The sequence below is a fragment of the Passer montanus genome, unplaced genomic scaffold, assembly GCF_014805655.1.
Source record: "Passer montanus isolate IOZ18808 unplaced genomic scaffold, ASM1480565v1 scaffold38, whole genome shotgun sequence".
Taxonomy (NCBI): domain Eukaryota; kingdom Metazoa; phylum Chordata; class Aves; order Passeriformes; family Passeridae; genus Passer; species Passer montanus.
Window position 1 is genome coordinate 7,186,101 of NW_024368596.1, and position 9,827 is coordinate 7,195,927.

At 42.0% G+C, this 9,827-nt stretch overlaps 1 protein-coding gene across 1 annotated transcript in view; it reads right to left on the reverse strand.

The window, feature by feature from the left end:
• Positions 1–3,642: 3,642 nt before the first annotated feature.
• Positions 3,643–9,827, reverse strand: part of ESX1 (ESX homeobox 1) — a 6,505-nt gene continuing 320 nt past the window's right edge. The window contains exons 2-5 of the mRNA XM_039717270.1: positions 9,634–9,811; positions 9,513–9,558; positions 4,789–5,075; positions 3,643–3,878 (exon numbers count right to left, since the gene is read on the reverse strand). Coding sequence (XP_039573204.1) covers positions 3,653–3,878; positions 4,789–5,075; positions 9,513–9,558; positions 9,634–9,811 — 737 coding nt within the window. The 3' untranslated portion in view covers positions 3,643–3,652. The remainder of the gene's footprint in view (positions 3,879–4,788; positions 5,076–9,512; positions 9,559–9,633; positions 9,812–9,827) is intronic.

Here is a 9,827-nt window from a genome sequence, read left to right on the forward strand (position 1 = left end):
CTGCAGTCTCAATCCAGGTCAGTCCAGGCTTTGCCTAAATTAGGACTAAATAATTTATTGCACAAGGCAAGATAAAATGTCAGGAAATAATTGCAATGTTTAGTGTGAGACATGCTCTATAAAATGGCTGAATCGTTCAGGATAGGGGAGGCTGCAGACTCCATTGTCCTGAGAAAGTCTAGGAAAGCAAATGTTCCTGCTTGATTAATAGCAAATAGTTGACCCCATGTGCAGCTATGAAACTAGGCTGAAGGTTTTTCAATTAATAGCTCTCCAAAATTTTTTAAAATGTAATTTTAATACTATATCCATAAAAGCTGGTAATTAAGCCTCTTTATTTAAAATCTAAAGAGATTGAATAAATAAGCCTTCTTCCCTTGGTGTGATATTTCATTTTAAGGTAGTAATAATTAACACATAAAACTTTCTGGGTTTTGGTTATGAGCACTCTGTGGTTCCTAAGCTGATTTCGAGTGTTACCCTGCATATTTATTTTCATAATACCATTAGCTCTCACAGCTGGATTTCAAATCACATGGAAGAATGGAAGTTTCTTGGAAGGACTCATTAAAGCAGAAAAAATGAAATCACCTTAAAGAAAAGCTCTTAATTTCAAAGTAAACCCATCTGAAACATCAGGAAGCTGTGTTCTCTACCTATACCCATTGGGAACTGCTGATGATTGCAGACACTGGCTTCTGCCCAGACGGCACAGGGATGACAGCTTCTCCTTAACCAGCAACAGAACAGGCAATGCACTTACCTTTGCTGTTCTGCCATGTGTCTGGGCACAGTAGCTTGAGGCTGCAGAGCCATGCAGAAGTGTGCCCCAAAGGAGACAGTCCTGGCCCAAGTGTGACACTGGGGAGAGTCCACAGCTGGCAGGGGAGTGGTACCCAGCAGGCTGTGGTCTCAGCAGGAGAGGAGGGTGTCTGGGAGAAGCATGCCCTCTTGTAAGGAGAATTAGGACAGAGCAACACCCAAACTGGCAAGGCTTTGGGAGCCAACCCTGCTGGCCAGCCCTGCAGTTCCCAGACTCGCGCTGGAGTGGCTCAGTGTGCTGGGTGGAGGTGGCAGCTCCCAGCTCTGGCAGGAGCTGTCATGCACATGAATGAAGTTACTTGCCTCTGTGTGTTTAATTGCTGTCCCTGAAATTATTTCTAACCATAATTTTGTTGATAGATTAATGTTACCTCCAATGTAACTGCTGAAATTTAGCTTGTGAATTTGATTCCCCCATACCTGAGTGAGATATCTGCGGCCCTCTGGTCAGTGATGAAGACTTTGGTGATAACACAGGGCCTACTATTTCATGCAATGTATTACATCAGCCTTCAGCTCTTATTTTTCACATGCTGCTTCTGGTGAACTTGTCTAGGAATAGGATTTGGCAAAAATACCCAGGTTTTATTATTATTGCAGTTATTTTCTTAATGACTTATGGCAAATGCAGGACAGTTTCTGCTACTTTAAATGAAACAGTGAGTCTTCTTTCCTGCAGAACCTCTCTGCAGTGCAAGAGAGAGACACTTGTGGCAAGGAAAGATACCACAGAAGCTGGTACAGAACAGGAGTTGTGTAATGACAGTTTTCAAGCCATTAACCTACTTTAAAGGTTTATTTGGAACAAACTCAACACTTGAGTGGATACCGTGTTGTGCTGCCAGTTGGCAGCCTGGGCCATGAGAATGGACTGGTGGAAGCCAATAGCTGTTGTGGAAGAAACACACTCAAACTTTGTGTGAGAGGTTCTGCTCACTTCGCTTCCGCAGTCTGCTGCTGCTTGACACACAGTGCAGCCCTGCTGTAACTCCAGTAGGGAGCTGGCTTTTCCCAACAGCTGAAATACCACCACCTTCTCCTGCCTGTGCTACCAGTGAGGTCTGTAAGCCAACAGAAATACTTCCACTCTAGTGCAAAGTGATGAGTATTTGTCTTTGACCCAGCAAACTTCCTTCTCTGTCCTGGAGCTAAGAACAAGCTTGGTGCAGTCTCCAGAAGCAGCAGTGATGTAGCTGGAGCTCTGCACCTCAAACTCTAGCTGAGAACTCAACTGTGGAGTCTTAAGAGTAGGCCTAGAGCTGCCTTGAGAAAGAAGTTCTGAAATACACAAAATCTTTTCAGTGTAAATGTGTTTGAGGACAGTTTTGAGAAAACAGGCAGCATCAGTGGAGGAGTCCCATGCTGTCCCATCAACCACAGGAACAGATTTTGCTTGGACCTCTGCTGCAGGTGTGGGAAAGGTGATCTCCATGTGCAGCCAACTATTGGCCTTTCTTTTGTTGCTGTGAAGCAAAAATTAGCACTTGTATAACTCTTCCATTTGTACAGTGTCGTGTTTGTTTAATGACTCCTCACAACAGCCCTGTGAGGTAGGCGAGTGAGCTGCAAAAGGAGCATATGATGACCTGTCCTCACTTTTCACTACAGCACCAGGAGGATGCTACAGATCCTCACTTTATACTAAAGCATCAGACCTGTGGAAAGTTGTTCTCAATTCCAAGTCCTGGGAGCCAACCCTGCTGTCCAACCCTGCAGTTCCCACACTCGTGCTGGGGTGGCTCAGTGTGCTGGGTGGAGGTGGCAGCTCCCAGCTCTGGCAGGAGCTGTCAAGCACATGAATGAAGTTACTTGCCTCTGGTCCTGGATGGGGAAGTTCAGCAAAGACTTAAGAATGAACTGTCATGGAGTCCAGGATTGTGATGGACTGTAGACTGCTGCTCAGTAAGGCCTCTGTTTTCACTCATTTCAACATTGGTCCAAGGAAGAATTTAACACTTCGCATTGAATACTCATTTACATTCTGACACTACTCAAAGCATGAAATGTCTCAAAATATACAAATAATCTGTTAACTTACTGGCCTGGGAAGATGTGCCAGAAATCTTGCTAAAAGTATTCAGCAACCTCATATTTACAGCTATAAACTACTGATTGACATGTATATACATACACAGAGACCTACAGACAATTTACTGCACACTGCTAACCTACTTTCACAGGATACAGTTCATGTACAGAGGTTAAACTTTCTTAGTTAAGACATTGACACCCTGAACATAAAGCACTTTTTAAAAATTTGAGACAAGGTACTCTTTTCACTAACCTATATCTGAATCAAAAGCCCATACTGAAAATAGTCCCCATCTCGTTCCTGCTAAGTCTGTCTAGAATGCAATATTTCACTGGCATTTGCACTTCAACATGAAGCATGGTCTCCAAGTTAATAACTGTGTACTGATTCTCAAGTACTGCATGTAAGAGTTCCTCCTGAGAAGTTAAGAATTGCTTAGAAAAGTGGTTATTCCTACAAAGAATTTCGAGCCTTTGGACTAGCTTCTGGTGAGTTCGGTGATTTCAAAGCTTCAGATACATGTTAGCCTGATTTACACAGATGAGATAGTTCCTGCTTCTGTTTCTGCAGTGCAAGAAATTATACAAGCCAATTTACTGCCTGATTTCATGTTGTAATAAAGGAAAACAATATTTAGCAGGTTTATTTCCTTTCAGTCTGTTACCGAAGCTGCAGGAAATACAGCTCTGTGTGTGTGTGTGTGTGTTTTCTTTTTTCAAATGTGTCTCTCTAATGAGAGCTACTTATTGGAGAAGGCATTCACTTTCCCCTCCGTGGCTGTAGTCTGTGGGAGAGCTCCTAACAAAGTTCTTTGTTAGTGTTTGTAAGACTGGAGATGAGGTTTAATTGAGGGATTTGTGCTGAATGTTCTTTCGCTTTGAGTCTTAGTGCTGCAATGCTTGACGTTTTCCTTTCAACTGCTGCTGGATCAGTGAAGGCAGTGAGAACAGGGTCTGACGGGGGTCCAGGAGCTTTCATTAGTACTGAAGCTGTTGTCACGAGAGGATTTAAAGCATTGAGAAACCTGTATTTGAAAGAAGTCAATATTACCCAAATTAAGAATTGTTTTGGAGAACAAATACTTACTGAGTTGCAGCTTCCCCCAACAAAGTATTAGGAAAAAAAGTTCCAAAATTCCCAATTTCTTCCAAATGTACATTTTTTAAGCTTTATTCTGCAGTATAGTGTCTTGCCAGTAAAAAAAAACAAACCAAAAAACAAACCAAAAAACCCAAGCAGAAAACCCCACCCTAAATAAAAAACTGAAACACTTTTAAATAAAATGAGCAAGAGATGACCAGACATGGCATGCAGATATCTAAACCAGCAACCACTTGCTTAACCCCTCATGTGAAACTCTTTCTAAACAAACCTTGGATGCTGTAGATCAGCCTGTTCTGTGAAAGCAATAAACCACCTCATAAAAAGGCCAATTTATATTGCTGTTTATGCAGACAATTTGTTCAGATCAATTGATTCCATGTGAAAAGCATTTGTTTGTCTGTTAATGTAGTACTAAGATACAAGCTCCAATTTCAGCAAGAGTGCTGTCTTCTGTTTTTTTCTATATATGTATATACTTACATACAATATAGAATGTATTTACGTATTTTATATATAATGTATTTATACTTGAGAGAGTGAGGGAGAAGGATGGAGCTGCAGCCACAGAGGTCACAGCAGTCTGTATGAAGAGTAGAGTTCAGTGAGACCAAAATTGCAGTAAGTATGCACAATTTGTCCTCAAAAAGCAATTACACATTAAGATTTTATTAGCATGACTTAAACCCAAATCTAGCTATTCCTAATCAAGTGATCCTACACAGGAACTAACCTATTTTAGTGAGTTTATTGAGAACATGCAGTAGCAAAATAATATAAAAGCAGCATTTTTAACAGCTTTAAAATTTAGAGAAAATAAAATTATTCTATACCTTCCAAAATGTGGATTTAATATGGGATTTCTGAAGAGAGAAGTCCAGGTAAGACTGCTGAGGCCAAATGGCCCTAAGGTTGAAGGACTGAAAGCTGGGGACATGGATGGCACAGCCAGTGTTGAAAGAGGCATTGACCTCCATGTGTGATCTAGGAGGGGAGAATGACTCAGTGGAACATCCAAAAAGAGACCAAGGGGGTGTGTTAAGGAGATTCCTGGAACAGTCCCCAGAATTTCATTTTTTTCACGTTTCCTCCACTTTGCTCTTCTGTTTTGGAACCAGACCTTCAATAAGAAATTATAAAGGCATTAGCTGAATTTACTCTGCAGTTTGTCTTACCAGCTATTACAGCATGTATTGATATGGATGGAAAAATAATTACTGTTAAACCAAACCCCACTTCCTTAACATAAAAGATCTTTTCATAAAGGCCTTAGTGGGTTTATTACAAAATAAATCACTTTTCAATATTGTAAATTTGACTGCTCTTTGACTGAAGAGTCACATATGTTTTAAAGCCAGTGTCATATATTAACCTACCATCTGAAATGCAAGAGCAATTATTAAAAATTATCATTCTTCCTTTCATAAGCTATTTATTGAAAGTTAAATTTCAACAAAGCCATTCAAGAGGTGGCAATTATAATACAGTGCAAAAATTGTTTTCCAAAAGTTTTAAATAGCATCTACAGTATTTAAAAAACAGGTTTTGAGGGACTCAGCTTGCTTTACCTCAGCCATGCCCTATGACCATTTCCAGCAGTGTAACTTACCTTCAGGTGCTTGAATGTCACAAAGTGTGTTTGGGAGAAAAGCCCTGCACTCACCCAGTCCTGATCCCCACACAAGGCTGCAGCACACCCCAGCCTTGCTGTCCCGAGCCTGATGTTGTTTCTCTCTGCCAATTGACAGAGACACAACTGACTCTTTCAAAGCCCTTGCTCTGGGGTTCTCAGGATCCAGCTGGAGCAGTACTGTGCTGGTCCTTCCATTGCATGCAGTATATTTACACTGGAAAGCTGCTGTTCTCCTGCAGAGGGATTTGCACCCTCAGGTTTTGTGTGTAACACAGAACTGTCTCACTCACAGGTAGTCAGCAGAGGGAGTGCACTCAGCAGAAAATCAGAACATCAAAATTTTGAAGTTGGTACTTGAAATTCTTGAGTGGCAAGACTCATACTTTGGTTTTTCCTCTAGGAGCCATCAGCTTTCAAGATGTCTTACAAAGGGATATCTGAACCTGTGAAATGCCAGGCAGCTGTGCCTGCATGGCAGTGAGGACGAGATACTCCATCAGTGTTAGTGCAAAACAAGGGTCTGGTAAGAAAACTAAATTACTGGCATCAGATTCATTTAAATCCTTGTTAATCAGTAATCTCAAATATTTGTAAGTGGAGCTTACCTAAGATCTCACAGGAGAAGACCACCAACTCAAAGGCTTAGTGTTTTCTATGAAAAATATCCAGTTGAAAAGGCAATAACGTCTCACACTGACATATGCAGATACAGCCTTTCCTAAAAAGGATAGATGCTGCAAGGTATTCATGTCCTTACTAAATCTTAGCACTGTTCCTCAATCTGTTCTTCCTAAAGAAGCCTGACACAAAATTAAACGTCTGCTTTTCTGCTTTCTCCATCCTCAAGCAAATCCATTTGATCACTCAGACATGCACTTTGACTACAATTTTTTTTTAATGTTACAGGTAATTTTGGGCTTAACTCCAAAATTTAATTGTCTCTCAGATTTTGTATTTCTGAAACTGGAAGGAAATACCAGCACAGACATCTAATAATTAGGAAAAAGCTGGCTTTCCATTCCTTTTTGGTACAAGCCCATCAGTTCAAGTGGTAACAGGAGTAGACCAATGCCTCATACCTTAGACAGACACGACAAACAGCTTTTAAAATTAACTGCACACATTATAGTCATTAACATTCAGATAAGTCAACTTGAACAATTTGTTAAGCAGTTTTCCTTTGCTTCCAATAAAAGCATTAACTTGCCTTTATTCTATTTTCAGACACTTCTGAAGTGACAAGCTAACCATAACAGAAACTGCTCTACCAGTCTTAAGATTTTTATGACTGTAATATCAATGGAAAAATACTCTAGAAAAAAAGGTTTATTTAATACTCAAGAATGAGTTTTAAACCATCAAGTTTTGAATTGCATGCTAAATATTACCCAGATTATATTTGCAATTAGTAGCATCATGCATGTCTGACAAGTGATTCAGGTCTTTTATAAAGGAAAATGTGAGCATGTAAAATTTGATTGCTTTCTTGCTGTAATTTTCAGTAAAAATGTATCCTATTTAATTGATGTAATACCTAATGATGCTAGAAAGATACGTAGATATGCATAACTGTATCATGTTTCTGCTGTAAGTGAATAAGAAGATTGTAATGAGAAAATATGACAAGGATTTCTTGATCAGTTATATCTGTAAGCCAATGTTTTAAAACTGATGCAGTTTATGGCAATGAAATACCCATGAAACCTTTTACCCCTCACATTAAAGAAGATAAAAGATTCCTTTAACTTCTTATTTTCTTCTTATCCTAACAATGTGAATAATGAGAAACATGAATGGCAACAACAGATGCAAATGCTATTGAAGAGCAATTCCAACATGGGTCCAGGCTATGAAAAGATTTTGCAGACTCTCTGACTGCCTCTTTCCCAAGGTAAGGAATCTTATTGGGAAGGAATTCTCCCTTATTCTATAAAAGTAAATAAGGGGGGTGTTGGATGAGGGAGAGCTCTTTGAAATGATGATGGAATGAGCATATATTCATGCCAGTTTTTTTTCTTATTTGTTCATTTTTATGTGAGACTCAAAGGCCAGAGGAGGAACAATGGAGGGTGGCTGGTACCCATTTCCGCTGGTTTCTCCCCAGACAAGCAAACCTCCATTTGTAAAGCACACTGAGGTGAAGAAATGGTCTGACTGCATTGGGTAAGATTAATTTCTTGAGTTTGCACTTGACTAAGTAAAGAGATGCCACTTTCCATGTCAGCTGATTTAGCCAGGTACCATGGGAGAGGATTGGAAGTCTTCATTTCACACAGGCTGCCCTACAGAGCAACCGTGAGCATGGACAAAGTGTTTGGTAATTATGGTGGTTTAAGTACAGTACATCACTGTCATTCCTCCACATCCCCTTCCCTCCAGGCTGAGCCCAGTTTCCCACAGGGCAGGAACTGGGGCTTGGCTCTGTGCACTGCAGGCTCACACTGAACAGCTGTGCTGACTCTGTGCCCCACGCTCAGGAGACTTGTGTTGAGACCTAACAGATTAAGGAGGCAAGGACGCACCAGGAACAGCTCTTTGCTGTTCCTTCCATCCCCTGCGGATGCATCAACTCTTGTTAATTTTCTTGTTAATTCCTTTTTGGCTCCACCAAACACAAATGTTTCGGGTTTTTTGTTTTCCCCTAGATGAGTCATTAGGAGATGAGTTTCTCTTTGCCATGTACCATTGCACCATTGCTTCACAGGGTCTACAGAGTATGTACCCCACAAAGGGAATTTGATAGTAAAAGTTAAAGTAACAACTTTTCACCCACTTTTTCATTGTTAGATGCCATGTGCAATTGTCAGTGACTGAGGCATGTCAGTGACTGGAGGTTTTAGTAGTTGTTGGTGTTAGGAAGAGTGGAGGATTCATAATTTCCCCCAAGTCCACAAAAGAGAGCTAAAAAGCTCATCTAGGTGTTCTTTGAGTCAATTATATAGTACCATTCATACTTCTAATGCCTTTTTTGAAGATGGTGCATATTAAAATAAAAAGCTAAGAAAGTTACAGTTTTACAGACTGTAACTGTGGTGTGAGCCATCGCAGATCCAGAGACTGGAGTAATGACAAAGTACACAAAGAAGGATCTGGCATTATCAGTATCAAAGCTATGCAGTAGTAAGCAGGACTGTCACACTGAGCAGCTGCACCAGTTCTCAGTCTTTCACAAGCAGGCACATACCCAGAGTTGTGCTGGAACAGTCAATATCTGATCTACAGCACAAGCCAAATTTAGTACAATTGTCATTTGCAGCTTAGAAATACTTGAAAGCCTTCACACTTTTTGAAACAATTTTTTATTTTTTTTTAGGCTATAATTTCTGTATAAAAAGGGGATTTCTAGGTTATCAATAGATGAATCTAAAGAAAAGGGTTTTTAAGGGATATTATTAAGGAGGAGTGCATAGAGTCAGAAAAAGTTACTAAGAGTTCGTTTATAGTTTAAGCAAACTGCAGCCTGCAAGGGATTAGTGTCTGTCTAAGTATGCTGAAGTTCTACAGGCATTGCTGGACATAAAATTCTCCGGGACAGGACCTCACTGTCATATATGAATGTCAAATTCATCTTTCATTTGTTTTAACCGGTCATTTAGAAGCATTTTAAGTTTTATTGAACTAATTAGACCAAGAGAAGGATGCTAACTCTGCAGCCTCAGTAAATAACTTCGAATACCCCACAGAACCCCTCATTTTCTGTAAACAACCTAATTTACCCTTTTTTATTCCTGCCTTTCGACCCATGAAGGCGGCAGCACAGTGCACGGGAATGTCCCTGAGCGCCGCTTGCTCCGTCCCTTCAGCACCACCCGGGCGGACGGGACGCGCCCGGCCCCGCCGCTCTTCCCTTCCCGCCCGGCCGAGCCCGAGGGAAATCGCGCTGTGCTCAACCCCCTCCTGCCCCTCGGCCCCTGCGGCACTCACCTGCACCCGGGCTTCCGTCAGGTCGAGGCGCAGGGCCAGCTCCTCTCTGCGGGAAGAGCGCTGGGTTAGACCGGGGCTCGCCCGCCGCCCGGCGCCCCGCGCCCGCCCCGCCCGCCGCTACCTGGTGAACACGTCGGGGTAGTGCGACTTGCAGAAGGCGCGCTCCAGCTCCTCCAGCTGGAACGTGCTGAACGTGGTGCGGTACCGCCGCTGCTTCCTCTTCACCGGCCCCGCCGCCTCGGGGCCGGGCGGGCGCTGCTCCCGCTCCTCCGCCCGCGGCTCCTCCGCGGGGCCGCGCGCTCGGCCGGGCCGCGG